General features: G+C 38.3%; 1 protein-coding gene and 1 pseudogene across 1 annotated transcript; both read right to left on the bottom strand.

Annotated features, from left to right (window-relative positions):
- Positions 1-1,058: 1,058 nt before the first annotated feature.
- CENPH (centromere protein H) lies at positions 1,059-22,101 on the bottom strand. Its single transcript, XM_005889357.2, has 9 exons — positions 21,855-22,101; positions 18,403-18,458; positions 12,160-12,208; positions 11,713-11,787; positions 9,682-9,738; positions 7,260-7,323; positions 6,883-6,934; positions 4,425-4,588; positions 1,059-3,777 (listed from the first exon to the last, which is right to left on the bottom strand). Exons 1-9 carry the CDS (start codon positions 21,977-21,979, stop codon positions 3,685-3,687), a joined length of 735 nt encoding a protein of 244 aa, XP_005889419.2. The 5' UTR covers positions 21,980-22,101; the 3' UTR covers positions 1,059-3,684.
- LOC102265376 (mesoderm-specific transcript homolog protein-like) lies at positions 19,543-21,149 on the bottom strand (annotated as a pseudogene).
- Positions 22,102-23,046: the final 945 nt, after the last annotated feature.

The raw sequence follows: 23,046 nt of genomic DNA, 5'->3' as shown, positions 1-23,046 counted from the left end.
CAGCACCCAGTTCTACCTCATCTATTGTGTCTTCTTAATATCCTTATCTTACCTAGCCTTTGACTCCTTCCTTGTCCCATGTACCTTGTTCCTGACAGTGGCCGTACATCTGTGGGGCAGAACTCAGTATGCATGACAGCTTCCTGATGTGATCGAATACAAAGTGCCCAGAACAACTTGTGGATTTTTTTGATTAAAAAAAATCTGAAACTACATTTAATAAAGCACTTAGATCTAACTTCTGGTTTGCCAGAAAACAGAGGTGAAACAAGCTATGTAAACTACTAGGAAGCAATTGGACAAGTCAGAAGAGACCTTTCTACAGGGCAATCGCTTCCTCTGACAATGACTGTTAAGAACTTGTAGGGTGACTTCCCTGGTGGTCCAGTGGCTAAGACTCTGAGCTCCCAGTGCAGGGGGCCCAGGCTCGATCCCTGGTCGGGGAGCTAGATCCCACATGCTACAACTAAGACCCAGAGCAGCCACATAAATAAATAAAATTAAAAAAAAAAAAAAAAAAGAACTTGTAGGGGGTGGGTGGGGGGAAGGAGGCTATAATCTGTTGCAGCTACTCAGTTCAGTTCAACTACAGATCTTCCTTATGAGGGGGTTACATCCTAATAAACCCATCCTAAGTTGAAAATATCCTAAGTCAAAAAGCATTTAATATACCTAATCTTAAATGTGCTCAGAACATTTACATTAACCTACAGTTAGGCAAAATCACCTAATGCAGCCTATTTTATACTAAAGTACTGCGTATGTCATGTAACTTACTGACTACTGTACTGAAAGTGAAAACCAGAATGGTTGTAAGTATATCGGTGTTCGCCTCTGTGACTGTGTGGCTGACAGATGTGGCTTGCTGCTGCTGCCCCCATTACTATAGATCCTGAGAGTGTTAGCCCAGGAAAAGATCAAAATTTGAAGTATGGTCTCTACCGAATGCATATAGCTTTTACACCATCATAGAGTTGAAAAATCCTAAGTTGAACCATCATAAGCAGGGGACCAACGTATGCTATTGTAGAAGAAAGGCAGCCATAGATAATATGTAAACGTGTGGGTGTGGCTTTGTTCCAATAAAACTTTATTTACAAACTCAGGCAGCTGGTAAATCAGTTTGATATGAGGAAATAGCCAACCAAAACAACCATCATTCCCACATTTTTGAGAAAAAGTGTATTAGCACAGACACCACTAGCCTGGATTTTTAGACTGTGTTTGAGATGTAAAATATTTCGGTCCCCAATTGAGAAAGCTCTTCAGATGGGCATAATCTCTGATGCCCTCTTCAGATATGGTCCAAGTTAGTAATGGACAGGGAGAACCTCCCAAAGGGCAGAGTGAAGGACCACAGATAAAGAACTGCTTCTTGACAGAAGAACAAGAGCCAAACCCAAAGGTATTCCCTGTCCCCTTAGAAGGGCTCTTCCTTTCCTTTGCCAAGCAGTATTTCAGAATTGCCCCAGTCACCATTATTTGCTGACTGTGTGAAGCAACATCATTTGTCTTTTCAGGTCATAGGGTCTTCAGATCAGGAAGAATCCATCTGAACATAACTGGAGACTCTTTGAAACTGGTATGCCTGGGTGACATTGTTGGCTTACCATCTTTGGGGAAAGGCGCATCTTCTACATGCAGAAGGGAAATTAATATTTAAGACCAAGGTAGCAGGCTGTGGTAGACTATATTCTTTTCAGCAAATATCCATTTGCTTTCCCCTACTCTGAAACTCAGCACTTCCTGCTGTGAGAGAGGTTGAGTGTTGAGCTTGGTCAATGGAACCTGGGTGGATATGTACACTTGCTCTCAGTAGAAATCAAATGTGCTTGCATAATTTGACTTGGCCTCATAAGCCATGAGCATGTGTTTCAGATAGTGGCTGCTCCCTCAGCCTGGGTCCTAGGATAATGAGCCAAACCATGGATCCAACAGAGAATGTATTTCTTGTAAGTCACTGAGATTTGAGGTGGTTATTCAGCATGATTTCCAAGAAAGATAACTAATACAATTTCTTTCTCAGAGCTGAGATTTAAGAGGGAGCACACTACAGGACAATAAACTCTTAGGAAAATGCAGCAAGTTTTTTTGAGGATGGTGATAATCCTCTGAGTTGGGACTCACTAATAAAGTGTGCATCTATGATAACATTTAATGCCATGTCTTTGGATCAGTAAAGTATTTTCCAGAAAGTTTTTCTATGAGAAAAATATAACTTGTTTTATAATTCACATGGACAATTTCCAAGAATACACTGTGGAAAAAAGGGTACGTATAAAAAGCTACACAAATTATGATTTATCAAAACAAATGAAGCCAAACTATAAATATTCCAAAGAAAAGCTTTCAGAATTCAAATTTAGGCAAATATCATTTTTGTTACTGATCTAAAGAACAGATTTCTAATACTGTTGTCCATTGTAGTACATCTTTTCAAATTTAAAGTCTTTCTTAAAATAATGTTGAAAAGACTACAGTGACTATAAAAATTATCAACAGCTCCAAATTAATAAAGAGCTCAAATCAGAGTTTTCAAAAAATGAAATTGGATACTATAAAAGGCTTCAAGTTCTATTTTTTTAATAAGATAGAATAACATTTACTTTTTAAATAAAAGTGATAACATAATAAACCTAAAAATGCAAAATAAAGTCACAATTTTTCTATAATCAGAGTATGTTTTTCTTTTTCTTCTTTTTGCATGACTGAGGTGCTTTATTTGGATATCTGTTTAAAAATGTGGATGGAGGGGTGAGAGAACTGAGAAAATCATGGTCAAAGGGTACAAACTTGCAGTTAGAAGATGAATAACTTTTGGAGATGTAACATACAACACTGTGATTCTAGTTAACGATACTGCATTACACACTTCAAAGTTACTAGGAGGATAATCTTAAATATTCTCACCATGATAAAGAAATGATACTTATGTGACACGATGAAGATGTTAGCTAATGGTGGTCAGATCAACAATGTTGTACATCTTAAACTTACACAGTGTTAGGTATCAATTATATCTCAGTTTTTAAATTTTTTTACAAAAACTGCTTATTTGGCTGCACCTGGTCGTAGCTGCCACATGCGGGATCTTCAGCTGTGGCATGCACACTCTTCACTGCAGCCATGTGGGATGTAGTTCCCTGACCAGGAACTGAACCTCGGCCCCCTGCACTGGGAGCATGGAGTCTCAGCCATTGGAACACCAGGGAAGTCCCCTCGATTTTTTAAAAAAGGCAAAAAAAAAAAAAAAAATCTGTAGTGAGTTGAACCAAAATGAGATTTACCTGAATAAAATACAGTTGACAGTTGAAAAAAAAAACAAAGATGTGTGTGGATATGCTTTTCTAACTTTCTAATATTTTGTTGATAAACAAATACACAGAAGTATTACAAATGGGAGCTGAGATTTCCAGGAATGCTGTAGAAAAAATGTCCATATTCAGTAGAAGGCTGGACTAGATGTCTTTTGGGACCCTTCCAAGGCTAAGATGTTCAGGTTTAGACTATGCCAGTCACTTTATTATATTTAAAACAATAGATTCCATGTAACACTTAACTCAAGCTAAAAAAAATAATTGCAGTATTAGAATCGTTCCAAAAACACTGAAAAGCATTTCACTTGAAATTTCTATTTAAATGACATTAAAAACAGAAACAAAAAATATCAAACTAGAATTCCTGTTAGATCATTGTGAGATTCTTCTCAAGCTGCAGAACAGTTTCCTTGAGGGCAGGATCCTCTGCCCAGTTGACTTTACTCCCCAAAATGAGGTTCTGTAATTAAAAAAAAAAAAAAATTGTTTTAAAATTAAAGTTCTCAGCAGTATTTTTAAAAAGTCATCTTTCATTTATCAAATATTTACAGAAGTAGGTGTGAACATTTACTCTGTGATGATGGGAAAAAACAGTAAATACATTCTTGTATCTTTATTTCTATTTTCAGTAAGGCTTCAACCTTGATCGCCATAATGCTAGGGAAATATTTACAATGTTTATAACAATTTTTCTACTTTGCCAGTTTTTGTGAATAGTTTTTACCTCTTAAGGAAGGATATTTGCAGTGTTTCCTAAAGGAAAAAGATTACAGTTATGGTTCAGAGTTCATTTTGCATTTCTGCAGTGAAAAACAATTAAATTGTAAGTAACATGCATTATTTTGACAAGAGGTTAAAGAGCTTAATTCTCAGCCCTTGCAAAGTTCCAAGACTTTGACAAAGGTGAAGATTATTTTTGTGGTAGGCAATGGAGGACTGATTAGGGTTATAATTAATGAAAATTCTGGTCATTAGTCTTTGAAAAACTGCAGCTCAATGATACTGAGTTAATTCAGTTATATATAAAAATATGAAGCCTGAAAACAATAGAATTAATCGCTTTTTTAAAAGTTCTTTATCCCTCTTCCCACTTTATATAAACATTACCTGGAACACATGTTGAATAACTGTAGTAATCTGTATCTCTGTCTCCAGGTTTTGTTGTATGGCCTTTATTTTGTCTGAATTTTCCATACTATCCAAATCATCTTTCTGTTTGTTCTTTTCAGTCTGTATTTCTAAAAGCTTTCTTTCTGAAGCTTGTTTTAATTCTGTTGGATTAAAAATAAAGCAATATACTATATATGACAGCTCCTATAAACAAGAATCTTGAAAGCTTATGAAGCAGAACAGTTCCTCATTATTTCAGTCAAGAGAAAAATTTTAATATGCATTTTAGGTTGCAGTTCCATTCTGACATGAAATGATTTCTCTGGTGCAAAACACCAATATTTTAATTTCATACTTGGCAATGCCCTGTTTGAGATGTTCAAGTGTGCATGCATGACAATGATACTGTCTACAAATGTCTGCCATGGCATCATGTCAGAGGACTTCCTCTGGGTTGCCAAAAAATAGGTGATATAAGTAAGGAAATGCTCCCCCCCCTTAATTTACAAAAATTACATATTAATAAATTTTCAAGGAAAGGTAAGATCCCCTTCTCCAGGGATAAATATCATCAACCATTTTTTTTGTTGTTCCTGAAATATTCTAAGAATTACACTAGAGATCTTCCTTTCATCCTCAGTTGAAAATATCCTAAGGCAAAAATGTACCTAATCCACCAAACATCACAGCTTAGTCTAGCCTGCCTTAAACATGCTTGGAACACTTCCATTAGCCTGCAATTGGGCAAAACCACTTAACACAAAGCCTGCTTTATAACAATATATTAAATATCTCATGTAATTTATTGAATACTAAAAGTGAAAAATAGTTGTAAATGTATTGGTGGTTTATTCTCATGATCACTTGGCTGCTGCTGCCTGGCATCACATGAGAGACTATAATGAGCCCAGGAAAAAAGCAAAATTCAAAATCTGAATTCAGTTTCTACCGAATGCATATCATCATAAAGTAAAAAAACTGTAAGTTGAAACATCGTAAGTTGGGGACAGACAGTATTTAAAAATATAAATGGGTATATCTCAGGAGCTCAGTTCCTTGACACTGATGTATCTAAAGTAGGTTGGAATGCAATGGAAAAAAAAGCAAAGAGTGATTAGACAGGTGACAGGACTACTTCTGACCCTGAGATTACTTACAAAAGGCAAATCTAGGGGCTTCCCTGGTGGCTCAGTGGTAAAGAATCCACCTGCCAATGCAGGAGACAAAAGTTCGATCCCTGATCCAGGAAGATCCCATGTGCCGTGGAAGAAAATAAGTCCATGTGCCACAAATATTGAATCTGTGCTCTAGAGCCCAGGCACTGCAACTACTGAGCCCATGTGCCCAAACTACTGAAGCCCCTGTGCCCTAGAGGCTCTGCTCCACAAAAGAAGCCACTGCAATGAGAAGCCCGGCATGGCAACTAAGAGTAGCCCTCGCTTGCCACAGCTAGAGAAAAGTCCGTGCAGCAGTGAAGACCCAGCACAGCCAAAAATAATAAAAATAAATCAATAATTTTTAAAAGGGAAATATACATAGTATTTTAAAATAATAAATCATGCCTATAACTGTTAAATGAAAAGAGTACTACAGAATAAAATTATGCCAATTTTATAAATAAAAAGCACTGAAGATTGATTATCTCTTGATAAAATAAAACATTTTCCTTATGTATATGTTTGTTTTCAAATTCTTTATAGAGAATATGTAGAACTAGCCTTAGTTCTCTCTGAAATAGATTTCAATAAAACATTTCAATAATTTCAATACAAAAAGCCATCTCATGTTAAGTTAAACTATAGAACCTTATGTATCAAGTGATCATTTAAAAATTATGTACCAAAAAAATAAAATTATGTATGGACTTCCCCAGGAATCTGCTTGCCATGCAGGGGACATGGGTTTGATCCCAGGTCTGGGAGGATTCCACATGTCGTGGGGTAACTAAGCCCTAGCACCACAAGTACTGAGCCTGTGTGCTGCAGCTACTGAAGCGTTGACACCTAGGGCCTGTGCTCCACAAGAGAAGCCACCACAATAAGAAGTGAAGTACTGCAACAAAGAATATAGCCTCTGCTCACCACAGTCAGTGAAAACTCCTCGCAAAAAACAAAATAAATAAATAATTAAAAGAAATTATAAATGTTAACGTGAATGTGGAAAAAGGCCTGAAATGATGTATATCTAATGGTGCTCACACAAGGAGGTATGGCTTTCACATTATACTTTTCTGTATCACTTGATATTTTACCCCCACTGAGAAAGTATTAATTTTTGTGATTTAAAGTTCTAAAACAATGGATCAAACAAATTGCACTCTGTATACTACTCTTTAAATTGCCACGTCCAAAGTTTTAAGAAAATTTGAAAATTAAAATTTTCAGTGATTGGGAGATCTTCGTATTAAGTGAAAAATGTGTTCTCGAAAAAAAGAGCCAAAAAGTGTTCTACATACGCAATCTCTTCTTTCTAACATCAAGCAATTTTTCCTCCAAATCCCAAGTTTCCTGTTATTAGAAATAAAAAGATTAAGGCACATAACCTAAGAATACACCTATAATATTGAAATCATTGAATTTTATCTATTCATATTTTCTAGAGCTTCAGTTTTCAATTCCTCTATTTTTACATAACAAAAGGGAAAGAAAGAGTAGCTTAAATGATAAGCAGATAATTAGAAATAATGAAACTATGAAAAGAGAGAAAACTTAAGGATACTGAATTCCAAACATACCAGTCTTTGGGCAATCCTATTTAGTCACATACAGTTACCAGCAAGAATGTGTTACTGAAATCATGAGAATGCATAAGCAGCTTTATGTTCAAAATTACCTGCTGTGATTTCATTATTAATTTATTCAGATTTAGTATTTGTTTCATGTTATCCATGAGCACACTGAAAAGGAATAAAAAATATGATTTATTAAGTTTAAAAATTTTCATTAATTAAGAAATCAGTATATATATACTTTCATTATATCCAATGTACACTTCAATATAGTCATTGTTTAACAAAATAAGTCTAGAAAAGTTTGGTGTAAACTAAATTTCTGATGCATTTCCCTAGAAAAATTTTTGCTCATAGACAACAAAGAATATAAAATTTAAGCATGTAGGAACATTTCTTTTTTTTTTTTTCTTGGCCATACCCCATAGCATGCAGGATCTTAGTTCCCTGACCAAGGATTGAACCAGTGTCTTCTGCAGTGAAAACATAGAGTCTTAACTACTGGACTGCAAAGGAAGTCCCCAGGAACATTTCTAAAAATCTCATACTTAGGGAGAAAAAAACCCTAATAACTTGCTAATACATAATGTTTTTTTTGGAAATGGACTTTAGGATTTTTTAAAAATCAATTAACTTGGCTGTGCTGGGTCTTAGTTTCGGTACACAGGATCTTCCATCCTCATTGTAGCATGTGGAACCTTTAGTTGAGGCACATGGGATCCAGATCCCTGACCAAGGATCAAACCCAGGCCCCCTGCATAGGGAGTGCAAATTCTTAGTCACTGTTCCACTAGGGATGGAGAAGGCAATGGCACCCCACTCCAGTACCTTTGCCTGGAAAATCCTATGGACGGAGAAGCCTGGTAGGCTGCAGTCCATGGGGTCGCTAAGAGTCGGATACGACTGAGCGACTTGACTTTCACTTTTCACTTTCATGCATTGGAGAAGGAAATGGCAACCCACTTCAATGTTCTTGCCTGGAGAATCCCAGGGACGGGGGAGCCTGGTGGGCTGCCGTCTATGGGATCGAACAGAGTCAGACATGACTGAAGTGACTTAGCAGCAGCAGTTCCACTAGGGAAGTCCCTGGATGTTAGTTTTTAGACCAGTTTTAGGTTCAGGGCAAAACCAAGTGGAAGGGAAACCTGTACATCCTCTGGCCCCACACTTGCACAGCCTCCCCCACCAGAGTAGCCCATCTGTTATAAATGATGAACCTGCACTGACACATCATTATCATCCAAAGTCCAGAGTTTACACTAGGGTTCACTCTTGATGTTGTACATTCTATGCATTTTGACAAATGTATAATGACATGTATCTAACTATATCAGACAGAACAGTTTCACTAAATCAACTGCTTTTATTCCCCATTTCTTCAACAAGTATTTCTGAGAGACTACTTCATGTCAAGATTGTGCCAGGCACCAAGATTATAAAATAGAATAAAACACAGTACCTGTTTTCAAAGAGGAAAGAATCTTATGGGGGAAAAAAATAAATCCACAACCATCGTTATGACTTCATTAGAATCAGTAATGGATTGTGTAAGAGTTGTGGAAAGGGTAGAACAAGGAAACCCTGAGTCTTAAAGGATGGAAAAGTACAGTTGATCCTTGAAGAATGCAGGTAGAGTGGGTGGTTAGTTACCAACTGTCCACACAGTGCACAGCACTGCTACCTCTGCCTCAAAAACACAGGAATTAAATGGCTCACCCGAGGACAGAAAGCTGAAACAGTCTGGATCAAACCCCAGTTCACTGATTCCACATACCGTGACCTCTAAATAAATACAAACTTTCCCCCATACTTAAAGATCTGTAAAATGAAAATACAGGTACTATATTTATTGAAAACAAACAAACACAAAACACCTGCATAGAAGTGGACTCAAGCAGTTCAAACCCATGCTGTCCAAGGGTCAAGTGTAATTATGAAGACTACCTAACAAGCAGTTTGGTACAGCCGGAGTAAAAGGGCAGAAATAAGACTGGGCAAGAAGAGCGGTTCTCGTATTTCCTAGTGCCACCATCCTTTGGGAGGCTTGTTATATGTGGGTTGCCAGCTTCCCGTCTTAGGATCGGATCACAGATGACCTTGAATGCCAGAGTCTTTATTTTATATTCCTTGGCAAATTATATAAGTTGCTCATTTCTGCCCATGAAAAATGAGGAGTATATTTCCTATCTCATTGGGTTATTGTTGGCTTAAATGAGATAGCATTGTTCTTGTCTTACAGTAAGTACCAAACAAAAGTTAACTTTCAAAAGCTTCCTTCAAAATTATAGATCATCTGGGTAAAACCTCCATTGATTCTCAGGGTCCCATCCATTTGGAACAGGATGTCAGTAGGACTATAAAGTTTGTAATGATGAGACGAGCCTACTTTTCTTATTTCCCAGATAAAGGTGGTCAACAGTGACAGACAATTAAAAAAAAAAAATTCATGGAACTAATCATTATGTGATCTCCCTTACTGCCATCCTTACCAAATCCAGAAAACATAAAACAAAAAAAAAAACATACCTAGTCTTGATGTCAACCTTCTCCAGGTGTTTTTTAAGTGCAGTTGAAAGTTGCATCCTATAGAGGAAAAAAATCCATTATAAAACATGGGTAACATTTATGGTACAGTGAAAAGAATATTTAAAAATACAACATGGATTGATTTCTATTTAAATGTAACATAAAACAAAAGTAGGTTTTTAAACAGTATTATATGGGAAATAATTTGATAAGTCAGTCATAGAAACATGAAGTAGCACCAAGAGGGAGGGGGCTGTTACATGTGGCTGTGCATGGGCAGGCAGAGGGGCTGAGCTGACCTGACACCCTGCCTGAACTTGCTCTCTAAACCATCCACCTAGGTGCAGGGCTGGGAGGAAGCAATAAGGCACTACAAAATGTAATGCACAATATGATAAAATATAATTAACATTGCTATAAGTTACATATGAAAGTTAGGAGAATAAATCTAAAAATTCTCACAAGAAAAGATTTTTTTTTCTATTTTTTAAATTTTTTATCTATATGAGATGGTTGATGTTCACTAAACCTACTGTGATGATCATTTCAGGATGCATGTAAGTCAAAACACGTTCTACACCTTAAACTTATACAGTTATTGTTTAGCCGTTAAGTTGTGTCCGACTCTTTTGTGACCCCATGGACTGTAGCCTGCCAGGCTCCTATGTCTATGAGATTTTCCAGGCAAGAATACTGGGTGGGATTACTACTTCCTTTCTCCAGGGGATATTCCTGACCCAGGGATTGAATCCATGCCTTCTGCATTGGCTGGCGGATTCTTTGCCACTGAGCTGCCAAGGGAAGCCCAAACTTATACACTGCTGTATGTCAGTTATATCTCAATAAAACTGGAAGAAGGAAAAAAGGCATACAGATCAGCAGGCTCAAATTAGGTAGAGTTAGGGAATACAAAGCCATACTTGACTATAAACTTTAAAATATGTCTATGTATAAGCAAGCACTATAATTTGTTTTTAAATTCAATAGCTAGTAAATAATAATAAAAAGGCAATAAGCTCAGCAATATTAGTCATTTCATTAAAGAGGATATCTTAATAGCTCTGATCTTAGTCAAAAAATATCATCTATATAATGAGCCAGCACATTAAATGAGGGGAAAAAGTTCACTGCTAGAAGTAATTAAAAGGACTTTAACTATTTTCAATTAAATATAAGTAAATGTATCTGGGAAGGTCAGAAATACAAGGGAAAGACAATTAGAGTCATTCATTGAATTGAGATTATTAATTCAGATCACAAGTCTATAATAGAGACTACATTTGTCTTACTGACAGCTGTATACCAGCGTCCAGCACAAAGCTCTGACACAGTAAGCGCTCAAATATTTGGTGAATGAATTCTAAAATATAGATCCAAAGTCTAAAATTAAAAATACATTTAAACTCAATGACAATTCCCTTACTCCATTAAGAGTTACTGGAATAAATATGAGACTTCCCTGGTGGCCCAGTAGCTAAGACTCCAAGCTCCCAATGCAGGGGCCTGGGTTCAATTCCTGGCTGGGGAACTAAATCCCACATGCTACAACTAAAGATTCTTCGTCCCACGACTAAGACCTAGCACAACCAAAAATAAATCGTATAATCCTTTCAAACACCGAATGTGATTTAACCTCACACTTCTATTGTCTTGATTGACATTTTCTTATTAACACTGTCTTATGTAACTTCTTCAAATGAAAACATTAATGATGTAACTTTTCTCTCAGGGCTCAAAATTTGTGGGACCATCAACTAATCATCATTTTGATTAATTCAGACTAGTGATAAAGAACCCACCTGCCAAAGCAGGAGACATAAGAGATTCCAGTTCAATCCCTGGCTCGAGAAGATCCCCTGAAGGAGGGCATGGCAACCTGCTCCAGTATTCTTGCCTAGAGAATCCCATGGACAGAGGAGCCTAGTGGGCTCCATAGGGTAGCAAAGAGCTGGACATGACTGAACCGACTTAGCACACACACACCCCACCCTGAGCCATACCCATCTTGCATACTTAAAATGTAATAATTACCTGTCTAACGCAAGCTTTTTCATTTCAAAAGCAGTTTTTGCCTCTTCAACTTCATTTTCTAGTTCTTCAATTTTACTGCCAAAGAAGCATGAACCAAAGAATGTCAGCAATGTCAGATAAAGTAACTACTGGAATAAAGGTTTAAAGTAAATCTTTGAAGAAAGTAAAATGCCTGTTAACTAAATAATAGTATTCTACAGGATCCCATACTGACACATTTCCGGATTTGGTAACCTGACTCCCACTGAGTTACTTTGATAAATATCTTGTTAGTGGTAGCTCACTCATGTGCATCTAAGTCGACATCCCACATCAGTAACTTCTCAACATGTGCATGACAAATTACGTGGAAAAACAAAGAAAGGAAACAGAAAGACAATATTATAAGATGGATAATATTATTAAATCTGTAAAAACCACAACTAAAAATTTAAAATTAAGACATACGCTTCAATTTGCTTTTCCTGCATGATTTGTTCTGGAGTCTTTTCTTCATCTACAAATAAATAAATTTTTGAAGTTAGTAATATTTCAGAAAAGCATTGTCCAACAAAAATATAATGTGAGCCACAAATGCAAACCAAATATGTAATTTAAAATTTCTAGTTTCCACATTACAAAAGTAAAGAAACAAGTGAAATTAATTTTAATATAGCTTATTTAACCCAGTAGATCCAAAATATTGTCACTTTAACATGTAAGCCATTTAGAATTACTGTTGAAATAGTTCACAATCTCTCCTTCTGTTCATATTTTACATTTAGTCCTTCTCAATGAGGAATGACCATATTTCAAGTGTTCAGTGGTCACATGGAGCTAGTGACTAACATATTAGACAGCACAGATTAGAATGATACAAAAAGAGAGTAAAAAAATCAAGATCAATGTAAAAATATAGAAACTATGTCTATATATAAAAATTTTTAAATATATGTAAAATTACATCCAAAAACACAAAATAATTAAGGATAAATTTAACAAAATACATGTATGTATGACCTCTACACTAAACACCATCAAACAGTAAAATGGAAAGATATACTACCTATACGTACTGGGAGAATCATGGCTAATATAACAACTGCTAATATAACGAACTCACCCATACTGATCTACGTGCTGTGTTGTGCTTAGTGGCTCAGTCGGGTCTGACTCTTTGTGACCCCCTGGACCGTAGCCCAACAGGCTCCTCCATGGGGATTCTCCAGGCAAAAATACTAGTGTGTGTTGCCATGTCCTCCTCCAGGGGATCTTCCTGACCCAGGGATCGAACCGGGGTCTCCTGCAGTGCAGGTGGATTCTTTACCAGCTGAGCTACCATAGTCCCACTCAAAATCCCAGAAATTGACAAGCTGATTTTAAAATGCATATAGAAAAATAAAGGACTGAGAACAGTAAAAACAATTTTGACAAAGAATGAACTTGAAGGACTTATAGTGGCTGATAATCTAGACTTACTATAAAGCTACAGTAATCGGAACAGTGTGGGACCATTGTAAAGGCAAACAAATTACTCAAAGCAACAGAAGAACAAGTCCAGAAATAGACCTACACATATACAATGGGTCACACACGAAAAAAATGAGTCTTGACCCTTACTTAGCTCACACTATATACACAAAACTTAACCCAAGATGAATCACAGCACTGAATGCTGAACTTAAAACTTTAAGACTTCTAGAACATACACAGGAGAAAATCTCTGCAGCCTTGAAGTAGTCAGTTTCTTAGAACTCAAAAACCACAAATCACAAAAGAAAAACAGTAAAAAAACAACACTTCATAAAAATTAATGCCTTCTGCTCCTGAAAAGACACTGTTAAGAAAATAAAAAAGCAAAAAAACTAGGAGAAAATTTCTACCATATATATATATACACACACACACACACACACACACACACACATATATATATATATTTATTCATCTGAAACAGGACTGTATTTATTTTTTGAAGTGAATGTTTAAGAGAATATATAATATTTTCACCTTTAATTGAAACTCAAACTCAGTAAGACTAACAATCTAACCAAAAATGGGCAAAGATTTGAAAGGACACTTCAAAAAAGTAAACTACCAATAAGACATGAAAAGATGATCAACAACATTAGTTATTAGGAAAATATAAATTAAAACCACATAAATATATCACTACATACTTACTAGAGTGGCTAAAATTTAAAAAGACTGACAGTACAAAGTTTTGGAGAAGATATTGAGTAACTGGAAATCTCATACACTGCTGGGGAGGAATCTGCCATAATGGTATAATTATTTTAGCAGTTTGGTAGTTGCTTAAAAAGTTAAACATACACTTACCATATCACCTTGAAATTTCACTTTTAGGTATTTAACCAAGAGAAATGAAAGCAAATGTCCACAAAAATATATACAAATGACAACTGTCCATAGCAGCTTTATTTATGAGGGGCAAACACTGGAAACAATTCAAATGTTCATCAACAGGTAAATGGATTAACAAATCGTGGTGCAGTCATCATAAAATGTACTTCACAATAAAAAGGAATGTATTACTGAAACAAAAGAGCATGGATGAATCACAAAAATGCTACACTGTGCAAAAAGTAGCCAGACCCTTTGGGAGTGACTACTGACAGGTCTGGGGCCTGATCCGCCTCTTGAGAAATTTGTATGCAGGTTAGGAAGCAACAGTTAGAACTGGACATGGAACAACAGACTGGTTCCAAATAGGAAAAGGAGTACGTCAAGGCTGTATATTGTCACCCTGTTTATTTAACTTATATGCAGAGTACATCATGAGAAACGCTGGGCTGGAAGAAACACAAGCTGGAATCAAGATTGCCGGGAGAAATATCAATAACCTCAGATATGCAGATGACACCACCCTTATGGCAGAAAGTGAAGAGGAACTAAAAAGCCTCTTGATGAAAGTGAAAGTGGAGAGTGAAAAAGTTGGCTTAAAGCTCAACATTCAGAAAACGAAGATCATGGCATCCAGTCCCATCACTTCATGGGAAATAAATGGGGAAACAGTGGAAACAGTGTCAGACTTTATTTTTCTGGGCTCCAAAATCACTGCAGATGGTGATTGCAGCCATGAAATTAAAAGACGCTTACTCCTTGGAAGGAAAGTTATGACCAACCTAGATAGCATATTCAAAAGCAGAGACATTACTTTGCCAACAAAGGTTCATCTAGTCAAGGCTATGGTTTTTCCTGTGGTCATGTATGGATGTGAGAGTTGGACTGTGAAGAAGGCTGAGTGCCGAAGAATTGATGTTTTTGAACTGTGGTGATGGAGAAGACTCTTGAGAGTCCCTTGGACTGCAAGGAGATCCAACCAGTCCATTCTGAAGGAGATCAGCCCTGCGATTTCTTTGGAAGGACTGATGCTAAAGCTGAAACTCCAGTACTTTGGCCACCTCATGCGAAGAGTTGACTCATTGGAAAAGACTCTGATGCTGGGAGGGATTGGGGGTAAGAGGAGAAGGGGACGACAGAGGATGAGATGGCTGGATGGCATCACCGACTCGATGGATGTAAGTCTGGGTGAACTCCGGGAGTTGGTGATGGACAGGGAAGCCTGGCGTGCTGCGATTCATGGGGTGCAAAGAGTCGGACACAACTGAGCGACTGATCTGATCTGATCTGATCTATAGAGTAATGCAAATGTTCTGCAATTAGATAGTGGTAATGGTTACACAACATTGTAAATAATACTAAAAGTTACTGAATTGTACATTTTAAAATGGTGAATTTTGTTGCGTGAATTAAGTCACAAAAGAAAGATGTTGGAAAAAAAACAAAACCACCATATAAATACATTTACATCAAATTCTAGAACAGTGCTGTCCAAAAGCACTGTTCTGTGATAAATGAAATGCTTAATATCTGCACTGTCCAATATGGTAGCCACCAGCCACATGGTGGCTGAAGCATTTGATATATGAGTAGTACAACTAAAGTAAAACTAAAGTAAAATAGTTGTACTAGTCACACATCAAATAAGTTGATCTTCTAAGTCTGTGAGAGTCTCTTTCTATTTACATCTTTGATTTTAGTGGTGATCTTGATTAAAGAGATGTAAGTCACTTCAGTCGTGTCCGACTCTGTGCGACCCCATAGACGGCAGCCCACCAGGCTCCCCTGTCCCTGGGATTCTCCAGGCAAGAACACTGGAGTGGGTTGCCATTTCCTTCTCCAATGCATGAAAGTGAAAAGTGAAAGTGAAGTCGCTCAGTTGTGTCCGACCCTCATCGACCCCATGGACTGCAGCCCACCAGGCTCCTCCATCCATGGGATTTTCCAGGCAGGAGTACTGGAGTGGGGTGCCATTGCCTTCTCCAAAAGAGATGTATATGTTTGTCAAAACTCATCAAACTGGGCTTCCCTGGTGATCCAGTGGTTAAGAATCCTCCTTGTAAGCTAAGGGATATCAGTCTGAACTCTGGTTCGAGAGGATCCCACATGTGGAGCAACTAAACCTGTGTGACAATTATTGAGTCTATGCTCTAGAGCCCAGGAGCCACAACTAACTGAGCCCATGTGCTGCAACTCCTGAAGCCCGCGCACCTAGAATCCATGCTTTGAAACAAGAAAAGCTGCCGCAATGAGAAGCTTGCACACCACAACTAGAGACGAGCCCCCACTTGCCACAATTTGAGAAAGCCAGTGTGCAGCAATGAAGACTCACCACAGCCAAAAAATAAACAAATCTTTAAAACAACATCACAACAAAAAACTCATCCAATTATACCCTCAAAATAGATGCACTTATTGTAAAAAAAAAAAAAAAAGCCTTCAAGCAATAAAGTCTCAGTATTTTTTAGTGGTAAAAACTAATCAATTTTAGATACATATCTTCTCTTCAAAACTAAAACCTAACTTCTTATGTGTGTGTTAGGAGCTCAGTCATGTCCCATCCTTTTTGACCCCATGGACTAAGCCCTCTGTCCATGGAATGCTTCAGTCAAGAACACTGAAGTGGGTTGCCATTCCTTTCTCCATGGGATCTTCCCAACCTAAGGTTCGAACCCAGGTCTCCTGCATTGCAGGCAGATTCTTTACCATCTGAGCCACCAGGAAGCCATAGCAATCGGTCCTCTCCTTTAGCTGTAGAAATTCTAGAGTGCAGACTATTAAATCTACTCAAGTTTTCAGATGTCACAACTCCTTTAAAATTAGCTATACAGGGCAAACAAGAACTGCAAGAGGAGGCAGATTCTTATCACTTGGATTTTAGCTCTAAGGTCATCTTCTTGAAGAATCCATCTCTGATTACTGTATCTAAAGTAGCCCTTCCCTCTTATCATATCATTATTTCCTTCATCTCACATTTACTTCACCTCATAATTATCTCAAGTCTCTTTACTTACCTGTTTTGCTACATAGAATTTAAGCTCCATGAGGATAAAGTCAGCCTTGTTCAACACCATATCTCCATTCCTAGCATCCATTCATTCAACTATGATTGCATGATTACCTCTAGAGATAATTCCTCAGTGGTTCAAATTTTGAATAGCTTTTCCCCTACACCTCATCGTCTAACATCAGTTATACTTTTTTATGTATTATGTGGGCTCTCATGCCAGTAAAAGGATTAGACAAGTCCTACTTCTCTTCTCTAAGATAAATATAATTTGTTTAATAAAAGGAACACAGGCTTTGGAAAGAAGGACACCATTAATTCCTCCAGGGGAAGGACAGTGACCTACTGATCATCTTTGAGGTAAGCATTTTTTAATCGAATTATAGTTGATTTACAATGTTGTGTTAGTTTCAGGTATACAGCAAAGTGATTGTAATACATATATACTTATATATATATAAATATAAGTACTTTATAGATAATATATATTCTTATATAGGCATTATTGATGTTACAAAAGGGACATGACTTTAGAGCCAGTAAGGTCTGATTCACTTCCTAACTCCTATGGTTACTAGCTATGGTAAGCAGAAGAGAGGCTGGGGGCCCATCTTTTTTTAAGGTTTTGTTTTCTTTCGTTCTGTTTTTTGCCTAAGATGACTTTAGAAACCCTAAAATGGGGATGAAAAACATACCAGAAATGCCTTCTGATCTGTAGCCTTAAAGTGAGCTTGAACAGAGCACAAAAATTATCGAGGTTCAAACATGGACTCAGGGAAGTAACTAAAACATCTATGAGGTGCCTAGGCTTTTCCACAATTCTTGATTCAACACAGTGTACTATTTGGTTTTATTCTATAAGCTTATTTCATAGAGAAAGAAAAAGTAACCAAAATCTATCTTTGTGACCCAAGGGCTTATAATAAATCAGGTGGTGCTTATTACTTAAGATGACTAAACCCATCATTTAACTACTCTCTTGGCCCTGAGATTTTTGGATTAATAATTGTAAAAGATAAATTAAAAATTTTTATATAGAATTGAAAATTGTCTATCACACTTTTATGCCTATCTCCCTTCTGCTCTCATGTCATTAACCCAGTGTTTCTCAAAGTATAGATCTCAGATCACTTGTTCAACAATCATCTAATCTCCTAATTTAATGTTCAAGTTGTTGATGGTAGCTAAGCCTACAGGAATTTCCAATCAATAGAACTTAATTTTCCTGAATTCCTAACACCCCCACTTCCCTAGATAAATAATTGTAAAATTGATCTTTTCCCTGGAGTACTGTTCATCATCAAACTCATAAAACCTTATTTGAAAATGGAAATCCTTACTTGCATCAACCATTGACTTATATTCCAAGAGTTGTTGTTTGGTCTGTGCTCTTAGCCTGAAAACAGATAAGAAGAGAGTTATATAATTATTGAGGTTTTATTCATTACTATGATAAATCAACTCATCTTTTTTGGAATCTGATGCAACAAAATGAGTATAAATAAACAGCACTAAAATCTTCCAGGGACTTCCCTGGTGGTCCAGCGGTTAAGACTCAGTGCTCCCAATGCAAGGGGCCCAGGTTCAATCCCTGGATGGGAAACTAGATCCCACATGCTGCAATGAAAGCTCCCTCCCACACATGGCAACTAAGACTTGGCACAGCTAAATAAGTAAATATATATTTAAAAAACAGATCTTCCAGGTTGGCCTCATTTAAAATAGGCATACAAGATGTTATGCCTCAGAAAAATACACAAAATGAAATACAGTAGGAAAACAGCATCTGTAAGGAAAAGTTAAAAATTTGATTTTTAAATTTATTTTTAATGGGCCACACTGAAATAAAGCTTAAAGAGAAGACTACATAAAGAAATAGATCAAAGTGGTAAACTCCCAAACACAGTAATGAGTTACAAACAGATTGAAACATTCTTAAGAGATACAGAAAAATATCAAAGATACTAACCCTTGGATAAATAAGTAATTTATATAGTTTCTTAGTCATCCTATGACTCTACTTACTTAAAAATCATACAAAAAATGGGTAGAAGAGCTATGGGTAAAATGATAACTACTTATTAGGTGTTTCATATTTACCTGGTAATTCCCCAGTTCTGAGTTTGTTTTGTGACTCTGAGATCTAGTTAAGCAGCTAAGGAACATTAGACAAAATTTTAAAGCTTCGCAGCTTAAGTTCCCTGTTTTAAAATTCCAAATGAAAAGGGCAATTTCTTAAGACTTTAAGATAGCATTTTATGACGCACTGAAACAATAATTCATTTTTAGCTGAGATGGAAAAGGAGATGTTATATCTTTAATATTTTATTATTTCATATTGTAGGTAGAAAAGGATTTTTATTCATTTTTTAGAACTGTTTCAAAGACTTTTACACAAAAGAATGTCTTTCTTCATCAGTGAGTAGTGTTCATCAGCGTTTTCTGAGAACAAAAAGATGAAGGCAAGTCCACACACTTGGTCAAAGGTCAAAGGAATGGGAAGTGGGCTATTATGTCACCCCCAGAGTTTCTGCTGCCTTTTTTACTAAATGCTGTTCACCAGTTGAGTCAGGTGGACTTTTGTGAGAGAATAGTGTCTGGTGGCCAGGACCTCTTTGGGGCATTTCTTCCTAAGTGTAATACACAACAGATGGGAACAGGGGAAAGTAATACAGGAAAGTTACTCGTTCCAGTTCAGGAGCTGATGAAGCCCTTATATGCCTTCAAGAAACCCATGGGATCTTCTAGCTGTGAACAGTGGCTATTATGGTCATTTGGAATTGACCCTGGACTATATGAGCACTTCCTATATAGCTCTGAGAACTCTGGATAGGAATTCACCAGGTCCGATGGCCCATAGATAAAATGAATGGGAATAGTTAAAAGGAAAGAACTCCCACTCAGTGTCTTCTAAACTTCTTCCTATATATACTGTTTAAGAGACTATTGTTAATTAAATCCCCATCATTGTTGCCCATCTCTGCCCACAGGTCCCACAACTCACTCTCAGAGGGTTAGGTGTATGGCCCAAAGACTGGGGTGAGACTTTGAGAGAATACAAAGAAGTTCATCAGTCACGTGAGGATGGGTGACAGCATGCCTCCATGAGAAAATTTTGAAGGAAAGGATGGTGAGTCTTGGTAAATATAACTCCATTTGACAGACTCTTGATGGTAAGTCAGCCAGATCAATTCCACTTGAACCCACAGAACAGCTCCTGGGCAACAATATCTCAATAATCATGAGACAAAGGTTGATCCTGTGGTTCTGGAGCACCAGAGGTTGCAAAAATGCCTCCAAGAAGCTGACCTGCCCCCAAATGGAATAGTCTGGGCTCTGGTTGTCAGTGAAGCCAAAGCCAAAGAAATTAAGAGCAATCACTTGATGAAATCTAAGGGTAAGAAGAACTACCCAAGTCTTGTACCAATCAGAGCTGGATGTTGGAAAGCCATGTAAAAGCATGACTATCTGGAGACTTCCAACCATACCCACAGAGTCTTTAATAGAAGATATTCAGTCCCTTGTAGGTGAAAAATTTGCCTAGCAACTTTCATGAGTGAGGAGCAAGGGGAAAACTGTGGGAGTGGGGAAGGAAGGGTAAGACCTGGGCTATAAGATTCCACGTTTGCAGGAACCTGTTGTGCATTTGTAGGGGGGTAATTTTGAAGGTGAGGTTCTGAGGTTTATTATTAGGTGAGGCCTTTCAAAGCAGTGATGAAGTTGAAATACATACAGTTACAAAGCTTATTTTTTTTAAAAATTCCCTTGTTATAATTTAGGTCTGCAAATTTTTTTCTGTAAAGGACTAGAAAGTAAATATTTTAGGCTTTGTGAGTCCTATAGTAGATCCTATAGGCTTCCTACTGTGGGCTTCCCTGGTGGCTCAGATGATAAAGAATCTGCCTGTCAAAGCAGGAGACCCAGGTTCAATCCCTGGGTCGGGAAGACTTCTGGAAAAGGGAATGGCTACTCATTCCAGTATTCTTGCCTGGAAAATTCCATGGACAGAGGAGCCTGGCAGACTACAGTCCATAAAGGTTACAAAGAGTCAGACACAATTTAATGACTTTTACTCACTCTCACTCATGGTATCTGCTGTAACTACTCAACTCTTTCTTTGAAAGTTGTGTTCCAATAAAACGTTACATAGGAGATTGAAATTTAATTTCATATAATTTTCACCTGTTATTAACATCTTGTAACTTTTCCCCCAACCATTTAAACCCATGAAAATTAATCTCAGCTTGAGGGGTCACACAGAAACAAAGAGTAGGATGGATAAGGCCCAGGACCATAGTTGCCCACTGGAGTAGAAGACTGATGACCTTTCTCATTAAGTCTTTTCCTTAGCAACGTACAGACATTGCTTCCTGGTAGAAAATACAAAACAAGCAGCTTCTGGATTGAAAAGGGTCATAGCTATAACAGAGAAGGGCAGAGAAACCTCCCTCCAGTATAAATCTGGGCTTGGATGCAACCCACAAAGGGCTTGAAAATCAGGACCGCAGGGCATGAGTGGTTAAGAAAGGCGATGTTAATTATAGCTCCGTAGGCCCTTTGCTAAACGCTGACCCCATAATCTCTCTTTTAATTCCCACGGCAACTTAGCTAGGAAGCTGTCATTTTCCCTCTCTTTTCCAAGACGAAGAAAGGGGCTTAAAGAGCTTAAGTGAATGCTCTAGTCGCCAGCCATTAAGCGACCGACACTGAATTAGAACCCTAGACATTTTCGGCAAAGAGTCTTGGCCAAGACGCCCACTTGGCTCCTGCCCAGTCGGTCAGAGGGAACAACCTGAGCAGCAGGGTCATGCGGTCCTCCGGACGCGCCGCCTGGGCGCCGGCGACCTGCGGCGGCCCGCCTTCCCCTCCGGAGTCCGCAGGCTTGGTGACGGCTTGCTCCTCGGACTGCGTCTCCATTCCGGGCGCGAAGAGTTACTTCTCAGGACTGGCGGACTCTACCACAGAAGGGACCGTTTTTCCCGCCACAAAATTGATACCCGGAACCAGCCGGAGGGTCTTCGCGCGCGGTCACACCCCTTCCGCCTGATGGCCCCGCCCTTTCCTCCCCCCGTCTCTGGTTGCCATAGTTGCGGCTGTACCTTCTTTTATTCCAGCTTTAGTAATTAAAGTTGTTGTTCAGTCGCCCAGTCGTGTCTGACTCTTTGCGACCCCGTGGACTGCAGCACGCCAGGCCTCCCTGTCCCCCACTGTCTCCCAGAGTTTGCCCAAGTTCAAGTTCATTGCCTGGGTGATGCCATCCAGCCTTCTCATCCTCTGACGCCCTCTTCTTCTGCCCTCAGCCTTTCCCAGCATCAGGGAGTTTTCCAGTGAGTCTTCTGTTCGCATCAGATGGACTTGGGCTTTCCTTATGGCTCAGCCGGTAAAGAATCCGCCTGCAATGCGGGATTCCCTGGATCTCTGGGTTGGGAAGATCCCCTGGAGAAGGGAAAGGCTACCCACTCCAGTATTCTGGCCTGGAGAATTCCATGGAATGTTTAGTCCGTGGGGTCACAAAGTGTCGGACACGACTGAGCGACTTTCACTTTCCACTTTCAGCTTCAGCATCAGTATTTCCAGTGAATATTCAGGGTTGATCTCTCTTCAAGTTGACTGGTTTGATCTCCTTCCTGTCCAAGAGATTTCATGAGTCTTCTCCAGCACCACAGTTTGAAGGCATCAATCACAGACGACTAGTAAAAGTTAACCGTCAGCTCTGTCCAGCTGGGCTAAGCGCTATGCTGCAGCCATTTGGGGGCACTCTCAGGCTTGTGGCACTGCGACCTGGAGGGGAGAACCCCAACATCAACGGTCTTTCAGCCTTTGAGCTGGGATAGCGATTCTTGATCCATTTTAGAATTCTCCTTCCATCTGCTGCCCTGTAAGATGGGTGTGGAGGGCAGGCTGGTAGAGAAACGCATTTGAGAGTTCTGTTCAGGGCTCGGTAAGTCCAGGCCCCTCGTTTGGCAGAGAAACCAGAGGCCCAA

The sequence above is a fragment of the Bos mutus genome, chromosome 20 (assembly GCF_027580195.1).
Source record: "Bos mutus isolate GX-2022 chromosome 20, NWIPB_WYAK_1.1, whole genome shotgun sequence".
Lineage (NCBI taxonomy): Eukaryota > Metazoa > Chordata > Mammalia > Artiodactyla > Bovidae > Bos > Bos mutus.
The sequence above is the reverse complement of the archived record's forward strand: the minus strand, read 5'-3'. Positions and strand labels throughout refer to the sequence as shown.